At 51.0% G+C, this 22326-nt stretch overlaps 1 protein-coding gene across 1 annotated transcript in view; it reads left to right on the top strand.

Annotated features, from left to right (window-relative positions):
• LOC119106952 (potassium voltage-gated channel subfamily H member 8-like) overlaps positions 1 to 22326 on the top strand; it is a 75324-nt gene that overhangs the window by 5653 nt on the left and 47345 nt on the right. Inside the window, exons 2-5 of the mRNA XM_037230296.1 lie at positions 18646 to 18879; positions 19446 to 19611; positions 20914 to 21016; positions 22096 to 22186. Of these exons, the coding sequence (XP_037086191.1) occupies positions 18646 to 18879; positions 19446 to 19611; positions 20914 to 21016; positions 22096 to 22186 (594 nt within the window). The remainder of the gene's footprint in view (positions 1 to 18645; positions 18880 to 19445; positions 19612 to 20913; positions 21017 to 22095; positions 22187 to 22326) is intronic.

Here is a 22326-nt window from a genome sequence, read left to right as displayed (position 1 = left end):
AGGCATCCTGAGCAATGATTTACATATGCTATAAGTGTTGCCGATTACACGTTACCAAATACTGAGTGCTATTCTGAAGGAGTCACAGAAATGTCCCAGGATACGTAAAAAGTAACATTCGGTACCACTCGAAATTCTAAAAAAGACGGAAAACTGGGGTGACAGGGGAAATTTTAGGAAATGTAATGAAACTGATTTGGCTCAGATTTTTGAAAAACTCGAAACGATTGTGAATTGTAACAAAGTGACCACAGATCCTCAGCGGATTACAAACACTGAAGGGGCCAGCAGTCTCAGCCGGACATGAACCGACCATGGATTTGGAGGAAGAGACGCACTTATGCTTTGCATTCCCTCAGCGCTATACCAAACATGCGTTTTCTCCCTGCAGCCAATTCTACATCGCATACACCCTCCACTGTCATACACCCCCATGCATGCCTTTCGGCTCACCATAGCATAGTCTGAAAATAGCAATGCAAAAGAGCATGGAAGATTTTAAGGCATTACTTTGGAAAAACGTTAGAATTAGATTACCTATTTTCGACATCGTGACATCCAGCGTGTTAATAAAGGAAATGTTTCACATTGAAAGATATTGAAGAAACATCAGAAATGCAGAAACAGGCCCTCGAATATAGCTTCTGGTATACTTTGGCGTACTTTTTAAGTGGTAAAGACTGATCTAGACCGTACAATCATGTTTTAGTAAATATGTGCCGTATTGCGTCATGGTTTGATTACGTCGTCGTGCTTTACACGACATTAATTGACAGCCAATTGACGTTATATCTGGAAATCGCGCTGAGGAACGCTAGATATAAGCGCCTCGACTATTATAACTGTTGGCCTTGATCGCCACATGGCTTACGGAATGGCAAGATTCGCATGGCGTTATAATGACTTCGTGAATGTTAAGGTAACTTTGAAATACTCCCCCGATACACCTTTCACCATTTTCGTGGTCGTGTAGTTCAAACACAAGAGGAGCCTAGGTCTCAAGCAGGGCAGGATTATGAACAGCACCGAAAGGTCATCAAAATGGCTTTTACAGTTCAAAGCCCATTATCAATGATGAACACTCTCTTAAAGTCTGCCTGTGCGATTCCGAGATCTTGGAGTTTTGATTCAACGTGCACCCGTTTTCTGAAATCCAGCCAGTGAAGACATGGTTAGTGCCTACTTGAAACACGCTGCTATTTCAAACCGTAAAAATTAATGGCCTATCTCAAACCGTAAAAAGGAATGGCTTATGATAAAATTATTATGAAGTTTGTATCTTTTTGCGACATGGTTTTTGTCCAAAGTCAGATAAACGCTACAAAGGGGGGAGATTTCGCCGCTGGGGGCCGTCACACAAATACTATGCAACAGTGCGCGAGGCTGGCTATCTGCACATAACACCACAAGACGGAGTTGTGTTGACCAAGGCATGCAGTGCGTGACTCATTTGTGCTTACTTCGAAGCATAGTTGCTACCAACAGCAGCGAATGACATAATTTCTCCTCCACCATGGCGCAGTCAGACATGTGATCGCGGTCAGCTGGGAGGTGCCGCGCACGGGGTCCGGGCTGCGGAAGCCCGAGGAGCTGGTTCGATATCTCACACGATCTACGACAAAAAGGAACATTTTCGACGCAAAATCCACAAGACAAAATGTTTGGGATCACGTAAGCAGAACCAAAGCCAATTTTGTTGCTGAAAATGTGCGCCATTATAATGTTGACCAGCCAATACCATAATTCCGCTGAAAGAACAACTTCGCATGCTAGATCTCAGCTGCTCAACCTATAGCCTTTGTCTTAGCCGGCAGTAGGTGCTCAGGCAGACACAAGACCGGCGTCATCCGAGCATAACATGATATACATTAATTTACAAGTATATATATATATATATATATATATATATATATATATATATATATATATATATATATATATATATATATATATATATATATATATATATGTGTGTGTGTGTGTGTGTGTGGTGTGTGTGTGTGTGTGTGTGTGTGTGTGTGTGTGTGTGTGTGTGTGTGTGTGTGTGTGTGTGTGTGTGTGTGTGTGTGTGTGTGTGTGTGTGTGTGTGTGTGTGTGTGTGTGTGTGAAGTACTTAGGGATTATGTTTTTCGTGTGCATTGTTGGCCGTACACCACGGCGCATCCAGCGTTCACCGGCACCATGATTTTCACCTCATACGAAGCGTAGAACAAACGATCAATAATGTCATAAACGCTGAATTTGCCGTGGTATATATATATATATATATATATATATATATATATATATATATATATATATATATATATATATATATATATATATATATACATCATCCCATCATGCATAATCCCATCATGCATAATGGGCCGTAAGAGTTATCTCGAGGTGAGTTGATGGCACGACACCATTTCGCAATCTCTGCTGTCTGGTGGGAGGACGCCCCACTCCATAATTCATGTGCCCCGCTCAAAGGGCGACAGAGACGAATCTTGGCGGAAGCGGAGGAGCCGTCGGGGCCGGTCAGCGAGGAATTTCAGCCGGCTCTGGAAGTCAACAACTCTAGCGTAGTGGGGCGTTGACGGGCTGGCTGTCCTGTCACTCACGTGACAATCTCGAACGACATCTGCGAAGACCTTTGCATGTGTACCATTGCCCAGCGTCGGGGTTATCACGTTTGGGCGAATCGGCTTACAGGTCGCCATTTGTAAGTGTTTTTTTTCATGCACCGTTGTGCTCCGGGTGAAGAATGTTTTGTACTGTATGCTGGGTCCCTTTCCCCGTGAACGGTTGTCGAAATAAACTCACTTATGAAGCTTGGCGGATAGCTGGCTCTTACGCGCTACGAAGGGCGGACGATGTTTGGGGCCAATTGGTTTGAATACTTTATTGTAAGATCAGCGAACTGTTCAGCTTTCTGAGGCTAGAAAACAGTGTTTTGCCCAAAGGCGATTGGCAATAAATTTGTTGCCTAATTCATCAAAAATGTCTGGAGAAATTATGGTGAAAATGTATGTCACACATGTAACAACTGACGCATATAATGCTTGACATCTAACACATGAAAACGATCAGCGTAAGTAAAAACACCGTATTCTACGCTATTTCATGCCATGAAGACAGAACTCAAAATTCTTTGTGATTAAACATGGAAAGTGTCTAGCTTTAGACAGGCTCCGACACTTCACGAGTGCAAGCACTACACCCAGTATCTGTGTCTGTGAGCGGGCAGCTACCGTTCCGTGAGCAGAAAGTGTCGTGATTTACCGTATTTCGATGGGATGCCACAATATATGGGACCAATAGCAGGCGTAAAAGCGTGTTTGCGTCATCCTAATTTGTGCACGGAAGTGACGCCTTTACGCCATTTCATTCGTCATCAGTGCAAAACCCGCATACTCCTGGCCCAAAGCAGATAAACTGGGCTGGGACATGATTTCACGATGTTAAGACCAAACGTACCTTGACTTAAACTTCCAGGGTAAACGTCCCGTGCATATCGGGGGAGATAATGGTGTTAATATTAAGCCAGTGTTCCGGCTTCAGTACGTTAAGTGCCTCTCCCATTTCCCTCCTGCGAAGAGGCCCGCCTCGCCAATCTCGAGCACAGCTCTGACTGCCGAAAAACAGCCTCGACAGGGAAGACCGAGGAAGATAAACGCCAGCCATTGAGAATGTTTTCTGGCAGCCCGTTTTCCGCGTGAACACCCAAAGCTCTCCTGCCCTGGCCATCGGCCGTCCAGCCAGCCATGTGGAAAGACGGGGCGGGAGCGGCCGCTCAGCCGGAGAACAACAGACCACCGCTCCGTCCGTCTGGTGATGGAGAACAGCCGACCACCGTTCCGTTCTTCTGGTGATGTAGAACAACAGACCACCGCTTCGTCCCTCTGGCGATGCAGAACAACAGACCACCGCTTCGTCCCTCTGGCGATGCAGAACAGCAGACCGCCGCTCCGTCCGCCTGGTGATGGAGAACAGCAGACCACCATTCCGTCCATCTGGCGACGCAGGACAACAGATCGCCTTTCCGTCCACCTGGTGATGGAGAACAGCCGACCACCGCTCCGTCCACCTGGTGATGGAGAACAACAGACCACCGCTTCGTCCGTCTGGCGATGCAGAACAACAGACCGCCGCTCCGTCCACCTGGTGATGGAGAACAGCAGACCACCCCTCCGTCCGCCTGGTGATGCAGAACAGTAGGCCACCGCTCCGTCCGCCTGGTGATGGAGAACAGCCGACCACCGCTCCGTCCACCTGGTGATGGAAAACAACAGACCACCGTGCCGTCCGTCTGGCGATGCAGAACAGCAGACCACCGCTCCGTCCACCTGGCGACGCAGAACATCAGACCACCGGCGATGCCCCGTCCGCCTTGCGATGCTGCGGGTCTCGCGGCCGCCGCGCCGGCCGTCGACGCTCAGACAGATATACCCCCGGGTGGAAACGAAACCGGGCCGACGTCCTTCCTCCCCCCCCCCCCCCCCCCCGGCTCCCGAAGCTCTGTTGAAGCGTTCCCGCAGGGATGTCTCGCCCGATTTCTTGGCGTTCTGATCTGCTGTATCGTGTGAAGCTCCAAACACTTTTAGAAAGCGATGGACCGTAACATTTGAGGTTTGTGCAAGCTGACATTTAACCCTGCGTGAAGGGTACTGCGCCCCTCCCTGCCTCCTTAGCTCACCAGAGCTCTTCGGTGCTTAAAGTAATAGCATCTGGTCCGGTCCGTCTAGCTATTTTATAATGAAATCCGCCTGTCAGTCCATCCTTTCCAAAATTATAAATCCACTTTACGCCAACCCGGCCCGGCAGAAAAAGTAGTCACACAGATCCGTAATAATTAGCTTCTTGCTTTAGGCTTTAAAGCACATTAGCAGCAATTGTAACACATATAGGTACGTTAAGTATTCTGCATTCATTCATCCTCGCCTAAAAAACGAATCCGCTGGCATCACAAGATGAGATCCAACACAACTATGATTATGATAAGGGATTGCGTCACGCCGGCTGCTAGGGCCATTTCGAGACAGGATATCTTTCTTAGGTTCCATGTGGCATACCTTAGAGGCGTGGTGGGGACCCCCCACCCAGGACCGACCAGTCTACAGCCGAATACCATAACCACTTTACCATCGCAACCCACTGTCCAGCACATTTAAGATTTATTTCAAATAGTTGCGCTCGATTTATTTCGTTGTAATTATTGATTACCCAACTATTTAAAAAAGCCATTATTGTGATCTAACGCAATCCAGATTGCATCACTAACTACCGTTCCAACACAGCAAGTCTCGTGTCTTCCACAACGGTCGGTTGTTCATTCATTTAGTCCGAACATTTAGATTGGACATTTTTTTAAAAATTAGAGTACACGCTACAGTGTTTGTTGTGTGAGCCCGTACTCCACCACACAATCGCATAAATCCAGTTTAACGGCAGAATAGTGTGGTGCAAGTTTGACGTGCCACAATGCTCTGCACGGTTCGCCCCTCTGACCTCACCTGACCTTGAGTGACCGCTTCTATCGATCGCAGGTAATCCCAGCCGGGAGCCAGGGGCAAAAAGCGAGCACTAAAGCGACTCGCACCCACTTACCCCACCACGGGTATTTCTGGGAGGCGGGCGCTGTGGCCGATGAAGGCACGGGGCGGACACATTATTGACAGCGGTAATGGTCCCAGGGCGTCTCTGTACCGCATCGGCTCCCTTGCCCGTTTGCTGTGCATCTGGTAGCATTATAACTATCTGAACATGTCAGAATGTAGGGTCCTGCTCCATGCCACCATTAATCATCCATGATTCTATGTCGGGGCTTCCAAATTTCTGCAGGTGGTACTACTAGCAAAGTGCCGCATCATCGATCCCATTTCCCGAACTTGCCGACAAAGACACTACCGACCATTTCTTGTCTCTGAAGTCTTTGCATTGTCCCAGTTTGCCGACAAAGGCTCTGCTCATTCCTTGCCTCTGAAGTTGAAAACGAGATCACAACAATGCGATGAAAAACAAGAGCTGCATTGATCGCAAATTTTTAAGCGCACCATTTTTACTCGGAAACATAGGCGCTCAGAAGCTGCCATTGACGACTTCAGAAATTGTCGCTACTTGCAATAGCTAACGTCAGTTGTCATTGGCTACTCCTCAAATGTTGTGAGCAGTATCATTAGTGCTGCTTGGTTTCAGTATGAATCTTTCGTAACTGGATGATGTCAACTTATGCTGTGCAGCAAATTTATACTAGCGTCAGCTTACACGATCACGAAGCGCCAAATCACTCATTGATACATAAGGCTGTCCAAGGCATGAGCCTCCACGCTGCAATTTGCGATAAGGCCGTGTTGTGGTCCCGGACAGTAGCAGAGGCAGCGCACCGACGCGAAGGCCGTGTTCTGGTCCCGGGCAATAGCAGAGGCAGCGCACCGACGCGAAGGCCGTGTTCTGGTCCCGGGCAATAGCAGAGGCAGCGCACCGACGCGAAGGCCGTGTTCTGGTCCCGGACAGTAGCAGAGGCAACGCACTGACGCGAAGGCCGTGTTCTGGTTCCGGGCAATAGCAGAGGCAACGCACTGACGCGAAGGCCGTGTTCTGGTTCCGGACAGTAGCAGACGCAGCGCACTGACGCAAAGGCCGTGTTGTGGTCCCGGACAGTGGCAGAGGCAGCGCACTGACACGAAGGCCGTGTTCTGGTCCCGGACAGTAGCAGAGGCGGCGCACTGACGCGAAGGCCGTGTTCTGGTCCCGGACAATAGCAGAGGCAGCGCACTGACGCGAAGGCCGTGTTCTGGTTCCGGACAGTATCAGAGGCAGCGCACTGACGCGAAGGCCGTGTTCTGGTTCCGGACAGTAGCAGAGGCAGCGCACTGACGCGAAGGCCGTGTTCTGGTTCCGGACAGTAGCAGAGGCAGCGCACTGACGCGAAGGCCGTGTTGTGGTCCCGGACAGTGGCAGAGGCAGCGCACTGACACGAAGGCCGTGTTCTGGTTCCGGACAGTAGCAGAGGCAGCGCACTGACGCGAAGGCCGTGTTCTGGTTCCGGACAGTAGCAGAGGCAGCGCACTGACGCGAAGGCCGTGTTCTGGTCCCGGACAGTAGCAGAGGCAGCGCACTGACGCGAAGGCCGTGTTCTGGTCCCGGACAGTAGCAGAGGCAGCGCACTGACGCGAAGGCCGTGTTCTGGTTCCGGACAGTAGCAGAGGCAGCGCACTGACGCGAAGGCCGTGTTCTGGTTCCGGACAGTAGCAGAGGCAGCGCACTGACGCGAAGGCCGTGTTCTGGTCCCGGACAATAGCAGAGGCAGCGCACTGACGCGAAGGCCGTGTTCTGGTTCCGGACAGTAGCAGAGGCAGCGCACTGACGCGAAGGCCGTGTTCTGGTTCCGGACAGTAGCAGAGGCAGCGCACTGACGCGAAGGCCGTGTTGTGGTCCCGGACAGTAGCAGAGGCGGCGCACTGACGCGAAGGCCGTGTTCTGGTCCCGGACAGTAGCAGAGGCGGCGCACTGACGCGAAGGCCGTGTTCTGGTCCCGGACAGTAGCAGAGGCAGCGCACTGACGCGAAGGCCGTGTTCTGGTTCCGGACAGTAGCAGAGGCAGCGCACTGACGCGAAGGCCGTGTTGTGGTCCCGGACAGTAGCAGAGGCGGCGCACTGACGCGAAGGCCGTGTTGTGGTCCCGGACAGTGGCAGAGGCAGCGCACTGACGCGTCGACTCTCCCGCAGCCAATTACGCGCTTCGCGTCATCACATCTTCCGCCACGCACTGTGACGGGTAGATCGAACGGGGCACGGCGGCCGCCCCACCGATCGGCGACCGCAACGCCCGCACCTCACCTCGGCTGGCAGCGGCCCGCGCCGGCACCGGTGCCTGATTGGCGCGCCCTCCTCCCCGCCTCCTTGCACGTTCCCCCCGCTGGGCAGGGCGGACCGCCGCCGGCGCCGCGCGGGGCCGAGCGCTGCCAGCGCGCCGGCATTAGGGCCCATCGACCAGGGAGGGGGCGCCGTCGTCGCCGCCGTCGCGGAGATGCCCCGCGGCCATCCATCGCGACCGGGGCCTCCGCGCCCACGCCCGGCGGCATCACGGCTCCCGAACCGGTCCGATCGGCGCGGAGGATCGGTAGCGACGCACCGGGCGCCAGCGGACGGCGAGCGGCACCGACAGGAGGATGGAGCGGGGATCGGCGGGGGCGGAACAGGCAACGGCAGTGACCGAACACGTATGGTCAGACGCGGAACAGGAGTGGAACGAGGGGTTCGGCAGCGATGAATCGACGGCGATGACGCAGGCATCGACAGAGACGCCGGTGTGGGGCCGAGCTGGGCGGGGCCCGCAGACGCGGATGGCCAGGCACCGAACCAAACAGGGCTCGGCGCAAAACCTCTTCCAAATCGCATCGCCCTGGGACAGCCCTTTCAAGTATGTGCTGGGGCGATGTTATCTGCAGCCAATCATCTCTCCTATCGATGGAAGTGATGCTGGCGGTTGCAGCAAATGACAAATTTCAATTTATCTGGCACGATTCTGGCATCTTCAGATCTCCGCCTGCCGCCGGATGGGTGGATATTTGAGATAGAGCATGCTTAGGATGAATTTCCCAGCATTCAGGCCGGCGGAACGTGATATTTGTCACCATTTTCAGACTGGTGTGGAGTTTCCTTATGAAGCTGTCAGGAGAGAGATCGCCGCACAGGTTTTCCTTTCCTTATGTTAGCTCCGTGAGCTCTGGCAGGTCGATAGCCACTTGTTGAATGTTTGCAGCACACTTAGCTCTGGAAGGCTTAGCCTTTTCTGCATGATCAACACCCACAATTAATGAATGTTACTGCACGCCAACCTACCTCACTATAACATTTTAATTTGTCCAATGCAATGCTCAAACATGTTGAAAGCTCTACAAAACAACAAGTGGAAAAAGTTGGAATAGCACGATCAACACTCAGCAAAAAGCTCATAATCTGCGCAAGAATCATATCACGATATCCATCTAGAGCACAAAAGACAAAAGTTTATCAGGACGCAGGTGCGCAAGGTAGGTCACGCAAATACTGAATATTCGCAATTATAATTGATCAGAAATCGACTGAAATGCCTGGCTGAGCTGTGCACACATGTGCAATGGAGACATCAAATTTCATGAATTGCATGTTTTCAGCTGCCCTAGTATGCTGCCAATGTAACTGACATATTGCGTTGCATGTGTTCTCATCGGACGGGCATAAAACATAGCCCATGGAAAAATAGCCGCAACATATAACACTAAATAATGACTACCAATGGTGCACATTACTGGTACACAGGTGCGTATTTGCACACAAAAATCATAGACTGGATCGATTGTACCTAGCGCCGAGTCCACTCAGTTGCCGGCGAAAAAAATTGCGTGCAAACACTGGACACAGGCACAAACAAACAACCCATGCATAAACGTTGACTGCGTACATAACGTGTGTGCACGTACTCACATGCGTTTAGGCGTACGAATGCGGGAATGAGTGTCGACGTCTTCTGTGGGCGACAGGAATAAAGACAACGCATCAGTGCACATGCATGCCAAGTTGAAGCAGCTACGGTGATTCTACGGGCTCACATTTATCCATTGAGTGGGCCACCAGTGATGCCCCGGTGTGCAGTCCCAGTAGCTCACTTGTTTGCCTAAAAGAACGATATGTGTGAATATTGTTCTATACCCGCGATGGGACGACATTCGGAGGCAACAGGCCCGTGTGTTCGTCGCTCCCGTGTCGGGCGAATTTACCATGATAAAGCGTTTTCATTTCGACTCCAACAAAGGCCGCCGGAATTCAGTCCAGCTGTGATGAAAGCGGCGCCTCAGGCAGCGATACCCAGCTGGGTGACTTGGTTTTGCTGGCAGAAACTGAAAAGCATACATTGACGGCTGCTCGCAGTTCCGGTCGCAGGACGGCTGCTCATAAGAACAATGCCGACAGACCGTCGGCCTCTGGCGGTCGTAACCTGGACTTGTATAGTGAGTCATCTTGCTCCCGGGGAACGACCATGCGAAGTTTGCACGCTTACAATTTCGTTCCAAGGACAGTGTGCGTCTGTACACGCAGCGTGCCGAGCCGTGGGGTTAGTGGAATGGCGGTGGTGGACGCAGCCCGGTTTGGTACACCTCGCCAGCGAAGTAAATCAACACGATACCGAAGATCCAGGCTGATTATTTTAAACCATCCGTCGGAAGACGATATATTTTTTTCCATGCATAATTTTGACTCATCATTCAGTGCAATTTCTTTTGAAGTTTAAGTATTATTTTGTGACCTACTGTTTATTTCGACCCAGACCTCACGACGATCCAATCTGAGGCCAGGCGGCGACCTTTTGCCGACCCAGACCCTTTAAGAAGGGCCAAGAGCGGATGCCGTGTTAACAAAGACGCTCCCACGGTCAGGAGAAGCGGAACCGCCGCTGTGTTTTAGGAGGGCTTATGCGACCCTGCATGATCCAATACCTTTTCCAATCAGACAGCGGTGTCTGCATTGTCGTTTTTACTTTCGAAATCTTGCAGAGACTCTTAATGCCGACAACTTAAAATTTAGTTATTAGTGTTACCTAACTTGTTTACAGATGACTGCTTAGCACAGAAACCGTCTACACGCATCACATGGAAGTTATGCTTGATGTCTTTTGCGTGAGAAACGTAAAATACATTAACGTGAAACTTCCACAACTTTCCCACATCTCCGTGGTCTGAGATGAACCGAGACCGATATTGGCGTCAAAATGTGATGGTCGAAGTTAACCTCAGCGATAGACAGCCGCAGCTTTATCTGAGATCGTCCGACTCCAATGGTGTGAAAAGGCGCGTGAGACAAGTAGCGGTAAGGCTTCCTGGTAGGCGGGGTTGATGTCCTCCAGCAAAGATGTCCGAAATGGACGCCCCTCCCTCATGCTGCATACGTGGCCAGGAGTTGTATCTCCCGGCGGCTCTCGCGGCGTCGATTGGGGGCATAAGTAATGTGGCTGGCGGACGCGGCAATTCAAAACCTCCCGAGGTTAAAGCCACGCAAATTTCCAGATAAAGGAGCGTTACCCCGCGTAACTGTCACATTGCTTGCTTGACGGTCACGTGCAGATCGGCATGCCATGTCGGTGAGCCTTGCACACTGCTTATCACACTGCTTGCTTGACGGTCACGTGCAGATCGGCATGCCATGTCGGTGAGCCTTGCACACTGCTTATCACACTGCTTGCTTGACGGTCACGTGCAGATCGGCATGCCATGTCGGTGAGCCTTGCAAGGAAATCAATATAACGCAACTTAGACTTTCACGTTGCGCCACTGTCATGGATGTCTCGTACACCGTGCTCTGGTCTCAGTGGCATCCAGGGTCGAGGTGATGGATTATCATTACATTACCCCGATGATGTTGTTTTAGGTCTTAAACGTGGATGATGATTACTTTGATATTAACCAGTTTTTAATTGCCGAAACAATCGCAAGCTCCATTCATCGGGCGAAACAAACGGAATGTCATTTAGTTTGACCCATCCTGACAAATGAAGCGTGAGAATAATCATTATTGGAGCTTTAGGTCTCACCGACTGCCAAGAACCATTCAGAGACGTGGACGAAACGTAAGAGAAAGTCGACATTACTTCAGTGTTACCACGCGCACAGTGGGTCAAATTGACCCCCCCCCCCTTTCACCCGAAGGTTTTTCCACAATGGTTTCCGAACGGCGCGGTGCAGCCGCGCCAGCTTTTGCATAGCTGTAGACAATTGTATAGCGGACCGTTTTACATCATCAATTTAGATGTACCTTGTAAGGTCGCTGACCTATAGCAGGTCAAATTCAGGCCATGGTTTCAGCGAAGGCAATTTTTAGAGAATCGTCCAATCTAAAACAATAATGGAGTGTTTGACGAAGCCATACATCTCTGAGAAACTTTCTTAGGCACCACAAATATTGAATGAGCAAATGAAGTTGATCTAAGGTCAGATATAAAGGTCAGAACAAGTTCACAACTACCCTGATTTATTACTCTAAGGGCTTGCTGTATGGGATAGTTTGTGGTCCTCATTGCAAATTTATTGACAACAGGAACCGCATTATACATCTTCCATTGACTTCTTAGATGTCAGAAAAGGTCATTGACCTAAGACGACCTGGGTCGACATTCTGTTTTAGGAACATACTCCTAGCGTAATATTTGTCGCTCATTCAAATGCAAAACTCAGAGCAGTCTTGTATGATTTTGATCACCATGACCTTCAAAAGGTGAAACAAGGTCACTGACCACAAATGGACTTGTGATCTTTTGCTTAGAAACAGCTACCTAGATTCCGGGGGGCACTTTGGAGACCAGCCTGAAATTTGACATTTTTAACCTTATTTGACCTGAAGGTTATGAGCTAGTAAGCTCAAACATTGACCTAAGTGAGTTCACGTACAGGTCAAGACACCCTGTAAGTTTGGTGTTTCTAGCTTTCTTAGTTCCCGAGATCTTAGGGGCGTCAAATTGACCCCCACCCGAGCGAAGGGTACCTAGCCGGCCACCCGGGCGCATGTTTATGGTAGAGGACGTAAGCACTACCCGACATTTTATTTCAAGTTTGAATTCTGTGTTGCTCACACATCTGACCTGAGTAATGGGAGTCGGACATATAGACTGGGGAGTTGGGTCGGGATGGGAAGACCAACCCATCCCCAGTGAGGACGGTGTTGAAGCCACGTTAGCTGGTGAAAAGTTAATCTGGACTGGAATGACCTGTGTTTTTATTGGACTGAACAGGACTTGAAGCAGCAGGGGACAGCTAGACAAGCGACCGGCATAAGACTTTTAGTATGTCAAAGTTAAATATGCGGCGTTGTAGTAAAGCTGCCTATGTAAATAGCACAGACATCAGGGACACAAAGGCTCGATTACTCCGTGGTAACGGAATACGTTCCCTATGCATGTATCTGCGCCAGAGATGCAAATCCCCGTCTTGATCATCCCATATGTGAATGTTTACGAGCGACTCGTCCATTATAGCAGCCACACGATATGTCAGTATTCAGCACAGAGTCGTTTACATTTCCTCACATTCTGCCGCAATGTAAGCTGCAATGTTAAGGCATGTATGTGCTCCTCGATATGCGTGTTTTCTGGTAGATGATAAAAAACCACTGCTGCTAAAAACGTGCTGCAAATTTATCAAATTGGTTGGAAAAGTTGTTTTAACCGTGCTCCCAGGCAACTACTACTGTAAACAGAACATAAGCGAGTATGATGAACACGTATTAAACACAGAATTGCATGCGTGAAGAAGTACGTGCTGTCGGAAATGTTTGTGCTGTACGTGTTGTGTACGTGTGTGTGTGTGTGTGTGTGTGTGTGTGTGTGTGGTGTGTGTGTGTGTGTGTGTGTGTGTGTGTGTGTGTGTGTGTGTGTGTGTGTGTGGGTGTGTGTGTGTGTGTGTTGTGTGTGTGTGTGTGTGTGGTGTGTGGTGTGTGTGTGGTGTGTGTGTGTGTGTGTGTGTGTGTGTGTGTGTGTGTGTGTGTGTGTGGTGTGTGTGTGTGTGGTGTGTGTGTGTGTGTGTGTGTGTGTGTGTGGTGTGTGTGTGTGTGTGTGTGTGTGTGTGTGTGTGTGTGGTGTGTGTGATGTGTGTGTGTACGTGTAATGTGTGTAAAATGTATGTGCTGAGAAACATGTTTAGGATTATAACCTACTGTAGAACATTTTGGCTTTTTTTTGGTCATGGGCGTGATTACAACTCTGAGATCGCGGGACAATCAGGACTGGAGGACAGAAACTGGAACTAGAGGGGACGACCTGAATTGAGAACGATATTTTGGATTGTAAGCCCTCATCACAAAAATCCTACAAATAAGACTGGAGTGAGTGGGAATCACACACATGAGCAGACAGTGTACGGAGGACGGAAATCATGTTTTCCGTTCTCCAAGCTCCATGGAGGTTCCGCCATCATTAGGCATGACATGACAGCCAGAAGACAGGAGATAGAGGATAGGTGGCAACAGGACATAACAGGACAGTTTAGCGCACGAGGCAGGATGAGGAGCACAGGGCAGGAGATGATTGGGTAAAATCTTGAAGTACGCTGAGCAGCAGCCGTCATGGGGACTTAACGACGCACTCAGCTGCTGAGGCTATATTGGCGTCGCCTGCCTCCCACCCTGGCAGGAAGGGCGAGCACCACGGGGAATTAAACCCCATACCACTGGCTTCCCTGACGTGCAGTCATTAACGCAGACGCGTTAACCACTGCACTATCGGCGCCTTGGGGGTAAACCGGCAGATAATATAGGTCAAGACAGGAGTTATAACTCCGGAGGAGTTATAACTCCTGGCCATTATATCCGGAAATCGTCCTCACGGGCTCCAGATATGAAAGACTCAGCAATTATGTTTTTCTTGGCATTGATCACCGCATGACTAATGGAATGTGCAGGATTTTAATGTCGATATTATAGCGCCATACACACTGGAGTTACCTTGAAATAGTCTCCTTGAAACAGTCTCCACATCTTGGTGACCAACGGGTCAAAAAACTAGAGGGCTTTATTTCTTAAGAAGGGCAGGGCTGTTAACTACACCGAATGACCTTCAACATGGCTGTTTTAGCTTAAAAAAAACAATACAAATGTCGAGTGCTACCTTTAATCATTTTCGTTCTCTCTTTCAAGTCACGAGCCATGTCCATGTGCCGAGTATACACGCAATAGACTGACGACCTCAAGTCCCAGGGGTGTAGCTTCCTATTTAGCAGCAGTCTACCCTCCCCCACACTTAGACTCCGGCCTCCCCAAATTTGCGAAGAATGTGGGCAAACTCGCAGAAAACCCCGTTTAGGGGCGTGCTTTAGGGGTGCGGCCTCTTAAATTTTAACTGTTCAGAGCCCCGCTCTCCTGCCAATCCATGTTGCGAAACACGCCCTGTCACGTGATCTGCATCGAGTGGCATCAATAATTTTGTGCCGTCTTATGGTGCTTACTAGGCACACTTAAGATAAACACAAATGTCTCACGTATGAGGTTTCCCCCTCGAACTTTGAGAAGAGAACAGGCTAAATTCGTGGAGGAACCTATTTGCTGTCGTGATCTGGTGGCAATAGAGGCTATTTCTCACTTTTCAGCAGCTCAACTCCACCAGATAATTTTGTAAAACTACGCCGATATTGCTTGTACAGCTTGTTTTTGATGAATCATTTAGCAATCATGACGTGCTATTTTGCCCCCACACTCTTCACTGCTCCTCGCCATCAATGACCCTTATATGGGCAAGAACGTCATTTATGTCGAACTGCAAGCGCTTGTTTGCGGGGAATCCGGTGGAGATGATCTGACCTCAGCCGTGCACTTGAAAGCACTTAGAGTTTTACATGTACATTTCACTCGCCTCCTTCAGCATCATTGCCCTCTGATCTTCAAGCTGACTTCAAGAACACTTACTTCTATGCTGCCACCGTGCCGTTGCGCTATTATTATGGGGCCTTGCCTGCCACCCGTCGCGCGCCCGTAGCTATAGTATATAGCAGTATGTTTATGTTTGGCATTCTGCTTATCTATCAGCTCAGCGATAAAACTTCGCAGTTCGTAGCCTTGCATCAGCTTTTCTCCACCAGTGGCGTTTATTATGTATACCGAAATAAATGCGCTCTATTGACTCATCTGTACTGCCATTTGAAACAGACTCGTATTTACTCTGTACCGAGACCTTGTGAAGACCGATTTTTGGAACAAAATAAGCAGGCAACCTGTATGTACGTGTACGCAGAAGATATAAGCTAGATGCTTAAGTGTCTGGTGCTCAAATAAACGTCACAAATAATGATTGTGATGTTTGGTAATTTTTCTAGGGTAACAGTTGCATGAGAAGCTGTGGTTTTAAAAGCACAAAGGGGGTTTTAAGTGACGTTGGTTGAGAATTCTTGTCAAATAGGGACTGTTAGTGAGCCCCTCGCCGATAAGGCTTCCTTCGACCTTACTCTAAACGCTAACCGGACGGGGTCGCATGCGAGGCGTCAGAGGCCGCTTTCACTCGGTTGTAGCATGTCTTAGTCTTCGAGGTAGCAGGGGATTTGTGGATGTGGTGGCCGGCTGACCGGAGGAATTAAACAAGAAAAAAACCCACGTACCCGGGGGTGTCTGGTGTACGGCTCACGCCGATGCTAACAACACCAGCCGCCGTTGCCAGAACATTGGAAAATGACGGATATGCTAGGACCCGTAGTAGGAAATGCGTGATATGATTCAGGGGTAGGGAAAGCGGAAGTTCTTTGCGTTTTCTGCAGCGAGCCACTATGAAGTGCGATGGGTTTATCCTGAGATGCCTGTTAACGTTTTCTGCAAGTATCTGAACGTTTTGAGGCTGGCAAATTTTTTCAGAGGAGCTGAAAGTTATAACGAAGAATTATCAATCGTGAAAACGAATAAGGTTTGAATCGCTTTCGCAGCTGGCCACGTGAAACCGCTGCTGTGCGAGGTCATCATGACCTGTGGCCAACCGAAACCAATCGTTGCGCGCAAACGAACGCAAATTCAGTCGCTCTAGACGTAGCACATGACAATTTCGTATGAAAACGTATTGCAGCCAGTCAGCTATGTTGCCCACAAGTTGCCAGCTTTATAACAAACTAAGCAAAACTCGCCCGTCCAGCGGCCTTATTCCTTACGAGTGGCGACATATTTCCAAGTCCGTATATCTTACTCAAATTCACCAGAAATTGATACAGCGCATGCAATTTAGCGATAACGGGATCGTCGCCGCCGGCTGCAAATGGAGCCCCGCGGCTGCTCCGTCGGCCGTGCCGCCATTGCTGGTGCGGATTGGCTGACTTTCCGGCGCCGGACTGGCTCCGAAGACCGCCAAGGGCGACGTCCTGTCAGGTGCACTATGGCGCCGGCCTCGAATAGCAGCCAGGGCAGGAATGCCACCAGCACTGCAGCGTTCGTCGGCCGTCCTAACCGTTCTCGGTAGGGCCTCCGTCCTAACCGTGCTCGGTAGGAATCGCCGTCCTACCGTTCTCGGTAGGATCGCCGTCCTACCGTTCTCGTAGGATCGCAGTCCTACCGTTCTTGGTAGGATCACTGTCCTACCGTTCTCTACGGTGACCCATGTTTACGCCTGCCGGCTGGGCCTCTGCTTATGGCCATCACTTTAGGTTCAACAGGGCAGTGCATGTCGCGAAAAAAAAAACTAGCGCGTGATCAGCGGACAGCGACGAAACCGGCTCGTAATCGTCCACGGGATGAATTCGGCGCGTGGTCATTGATAAGTCCGGCGCCGTGACGGCCGACTGTCGACGATAACAGCACGTTGGCGGCGAAAACAGCCGCGGGCGACGGCCGTCGCCCGCGGCGGCGTCCTCCAGCGGCGTCCGGCCGCGCGTCCCACCCCAGCCGGCGGCGCCTCCGGGGGTGTGCTGTCCTGAGCAGGATGTGATCTTGGCTGTGTGCATTCACTGCCCGCGGATATATTTGCTTGGTGAAGTGAAAGAATTTAAGGTAGGATTGGCATGGTGGTTTTTTTCTTTGACATAACGTGCGTCACAGTTTTCATAAAACGGTTTCAGTCGCTAATTTACAGGCGAATACAAACGACGAGTTCCGAGAGCACTTACACTTTTTGCTCTTTACGACCTCTTACCTGAACAGGCTTACCCAAGCCAGTTATGGAGCTGCACAATGGGTTGGCGAGTTCACGAAACCACTGGACTCTGACAGCCTCATATGCGAACGGCGGCTGAGGTGATGGCAAACCAGTGCTGCTTCAGTCCTATTTGGTTTAATGATGGACCCACGTCTGTAATACAGAGAGAGAGAGAGAGAGAGAGAGAGAGAGAGAGAGAGAGAGAGAGAGAAGAGAGAGAGAGAGAGAGAGAGAGAGAGAGAGAGAGAGAGAGAGAGAGAGAGAGATAGAGAGAGAGAGAGAGATAGAGAGAGAGAGAGAGAGAGAGAGAGAGAGAGTATACATATATAATATATATATATATATATATATATATATATATATATATATATATATATATATATATATATATATACTGCTGCTTTACTGTGCGGGAACTTGGGAAAATTGACGGTCTCTCGTAATCGGGATGAAACTCCTGATAAATAGCCCCCGCCCGGTAAAAACTGCGAGAAGAGAGTTCGTAGCATGGTAACAAAAGCTCGTGATGGGGAGAGTCTACCGAGTGGCAACCATAGACGGTGAACACTGGCTCGTATCATTGGGTGATGATATCGTCGTCATGCCATTACGTACATCGGATGTTTGGCGCCATGAGAGTTCGAGGGCGCTGAATGCCAGGAGAGCAGGAGAGCTACCAATTTAGGTCCGTAGAACCAATGGCAACCGACCAGATATTGTCCCGTCTAAAAATGGAAGAATACAACAACAAATCTAGACTGCTGGAAATACAAACAGACGAATCAGCACAAAAGGATGTCGTCTGATAGTAATTTGTTGATCTTTTTATGGTACCAGTCATGTGACGAAGTGAAGATACTTGGCCTCAGCGACCCGAAATAATACAACAGCGGCTAGCTCAGCTGTCTGCGGCTATGAAGGCCTCGGCACCGCCCCGTCCCTTGCCTTGAACCGCGCCTCCCTCCCTCCTCACTGTGTGGCGAACACTCCTTCCCAGAGAACGCTGCAGCTAGCCACACGCTCTATCGTTGCAGACAGCAACTTCGTGCTGGGCAATGCCAAGGTGTCGTCGACGTTCCCGATCGTGTACTGTTCGGACGGCTTCTGCGAGCTGACGGGGCACGCTCGCGCCCAGATCATGCAGAAGGGGTGTGCGTGTCGCTTCCTGTACGGCCCGGACACGGCCGAGGAACACCGCCAGCAGATCGAGCTGTCGCTCGAGAGCAAGACTGAGCTGAAGCTCGAGGTCATGTTCTACAGGAAAAACGGTAAGTCTGCCAGGCGGGCGCCAGTGGCCGCTGGTGACTGGGTATGGTGCTTTGCATCAAATCTGTTCAGGCGGGAGAGTTCTAACGCAATTGATCAGGAAGTACCGTTGTGACCGGTACAATGTTATCTTACGCCGGCTGCAAGAGCATAGCTATAGTTTTTTTTTTTTTAGTCGAACCTGGGCGTTAATGTAGATGGGCGTTGGTGTAGTCATCGTGCTTGGCACTTATTGCTTGGATTTTTTGTTCAGAATTCAATGCATCATTTCTAATTATAATAATAAACCGACTTACCTGAAAAGTGCCGTAATATATGGCTAGCATGCTGAACGTGCATGCTATTTACGTAGTTCATTTTCTCACTTCTCAGTAGGGAGCGACGCGGCCCTTTTTGGCTTCCTAATGACCGTGTCAAGTTCCTTTGCCGCTTCTAGGCAGGGGAGGCGCTTCTGGTCACCAATTCATGGACGATTCCGTAGATAAGAAAACAAAATGGCCGGGCCACTCACATGGCGGCCCTGTGTTCGCTGATGTACGCCTGCATCCACCGCGACGCGGTGTTTTAGGCTCGCCCTTCTGGTGCCTGCTGGACATCGTGCCGATCAAGAACGAGAAGCGGGAGGTGGTGCTCTTCCTGGCGTCGCACAAGGACATCACGCCGACCAAGGTGGCGCAGATGTCCTCCTTGCCGTATGAGGAACCCGAGGAGGAGCGGTTGTGCGGCGACGGAGAGCACGGTACGTCACGGGTGACTCTGACGAGAGCACGGTGCGTCACGGGTAACTCCGACGAGAGCACGGTGCGTCACGGGTGACTCTGACGAGAGCACGGTGCGTCATGGGTAACTCCGACGAGAGCACGGTGCGTCACGGGTGACTCTGACGGGAGCACGGTGCGTCACGGGTGACTCTGACGGGAGCACGGTGCGTCACGGGTGACTCTGACGGGAGCACGGTACGTCACGGGTAACTCCGACGGCAGACGGTACGTCACGGGTAACTCCGACGGCAGCACGGTACGTCACGGGTAACTCCCGACGGGAGCACGGCGCGTAACGGGTAACTACCGACGGTAGCACGGTACGTCACGGGTAACTCCGACGGGAGCACGGTGCGTCACGGGTGACTCTGACGGGAGCGCGGTGCGTCACGGGTGACTCTGACGGGAGCACGGTGCGTCACGGGTTACTCCGACGGGAGCACGGTACGTCACGGGTAACTCCGACGGTAGCACGGTACGTCACGGGTAACTCCGACGGGAGCACGGCGCGTAACGGGTAACTCGGGCGCGGGTACGGTGCGTCAGCGAAACTTTGACGGGGGCACTGTGCTTCACGGGTAACTTGGAAGGGGAGAAGGGTGCGCCACGCACTGCGCCTTCCGGCAGACACGGCGACGTGTGTCAACCTGCTCGAATTGGTCTGCTCTTGGATGTACTGGCTGATTATCCTCTGGTTTTAAAAGAACAGAGAACGTCCAACGTAAAATGGTTCGGGGTCATTTACTTGAATGATTTTTAGTTATGGCATGGAACGAGGCGCGATCTCGCGAATCCCATAATTTTCTTGATCATAGCGCGGCTGAGGGCTCCAGTCCCTCCCCGTGGACACGCCTCGGGGAGCGGCCCTAAGGCCAACCATCGCCTCAACGGAGATCAATGCTGCTGGCCACGATCAATGAGTGTCTGCGCGTTGTTGGCACATTACTGATTGTGCGTTGTCATATGTAAATACGAATCGTGGCAAAAACAAACCGCATACTTTTTCCATTTTCAGGCATATGCGGGAATATTAATGCAAACTTCTCACATTCTGCCTGCAGTTGATATCTGTTGTTACGTTACCACCTTTGCCTTTCGCTGTCATTTTTCCTCCAGTCCCGTGCAGTTAGAAAACGAAGCACGTTCCCTTGAGCAGCGGCTTGATCTGCTCTTGTCCCGAGGACGATTGGGGGGGGGGGGGCAGCGCGTGATCCGGGTCCGCCCTGAGTACGGTTCGACCTCTCAGATCCGAACGGTAACGAGCTGGACGTGGAGGCTCCGCCGATCAAACTACCAGCGGCGTCGGTCCCGCGCCGTGCTCTACCAGCTGTCCGGACACTACACCCAGGAGAGGAAGTCCAAGATCAAGCTCAATAACGTAAGACCGCCGCACGCTACGTCGGCCGCCTGGGGGTAGTTCAGTTCAGTGGCAGCACTCGCGGGTGGTGATGATTGTGGGTCGGGCCATGGGAGTCGCCGAAGGTTGGAGTTTCATGGTCTGCTCATTTGGACCAGTTGGTGTCTGTGAGGATGATGTGGTCACGCGAGTTGGTGTCTGTGGGGATGATGTGGTCACGCGAGTTGGTGTCTGTGGGGATGATGTGGTCACGCGAGTTGGTGTCTGTGGGGATGATGTGGTCACGCGAGTTGGTGTCTGTGGGGATGATGTGGTCACGTGAGTTGGTGTCTGTGGGGATGATGTGGTCCACGCGAGTTGGTGTCTGTGGGGATGATGTGGTCACGCGAGTTGGTGTCTGTGGGGATGATGTGGTCACGCGAGTTGGTGTCTGTGGGGATGATGTGGTCACGCGAGTTGGTGTCTGTGGGGATGATGTGGTCACGCGAGTTGGTGTCTGTGGGGATGATTGTGGTCACGCGAGTTGGTGTCTGTGGGGATGATGTGGTCACGCGAGTTGGTGTCTGTGGGGATGATGTGGTCACGTGAGTTGGTGTCTGTGGGGATGAAGTGGTCACTGCGAGCCGCTGCGGTCGATGTTACAGTCACTGCTGCAGCCGGGGTCTACAGCACCCTTGCCCGAGTACAAAACTTGCGGTCGATGTTACAGTCACTGCTGCAGCCGGTGTTTACAGCACCCTTGCCCGAGCACAAAACTCGCGGTCGATGTTACAGTCACTGCTGCAGCTGGGGTCTACAGCGCCCTTGCCCGAGTACAAAGCTTGCGGTCGATGTTACAATCACTGCTGCAGCTGGGGTCTACAGCGCCCTTGCCCGAGTACAAAGCTTGCGGTCGATGTTACAGTCACCGCTGCAGCCAGGATCCACAGCACCCCCTGCCCGATTACAAAACTTGCGGTCGATGTTACAGTCACTGCTGCAGCTGGGGTCTACAGCACCCTTGCCCGAGCACAAAACTTGCGTTCGATGTTAAAGTCACTGCTGCAGCCGGGGTCTACAGCACCCTTGCCCGAGTACAAAACTTGCGGTCGTTGTTACAGTCACTGCTGCTGCAGCCGGGGTCTACAGCACCCTTGCCCGAGTACAAAACTGTGTCAGCCAAACGATCGAAGTTCGTCCTCTCTCATTATGGTGAGTGCTTCAGGCAACTTGCGGTAAGTGGTTCCGTCAACTTCTGCTCCGCTGCCGTAACCGGGGCTGATAAGATTCTCATTTTTTAAGCCTCTTAATATACTGACTGAAGCTTTAAACCAATGGTTTTTAATTGACGA

Source organism: Pollicipes pollicipes, unplaced genomic scaffold, assembly GCF_011947565.3.
Source record: "Pollicipes pollicipes isolate AB1234 unplaced genomic scaffold, Ppol_2.1 Scaffold_6478;HRSCAF=7683_pilon_pilon_pilon, whole genome shotgun sequence".
In the NCBI taxonomy this organism is placed as follows: Eukaryota; Metazoa; Arthropoda; class Thecostraca; order Pollicipedomorpha; family Pollicipedidae; genus Pollicipes; species Pollicipes pollicipes.
Note: the sequence above shows the minus strand (reverse complement) of the source record. Positions and strands in the feature narration are given on the sequence as shown.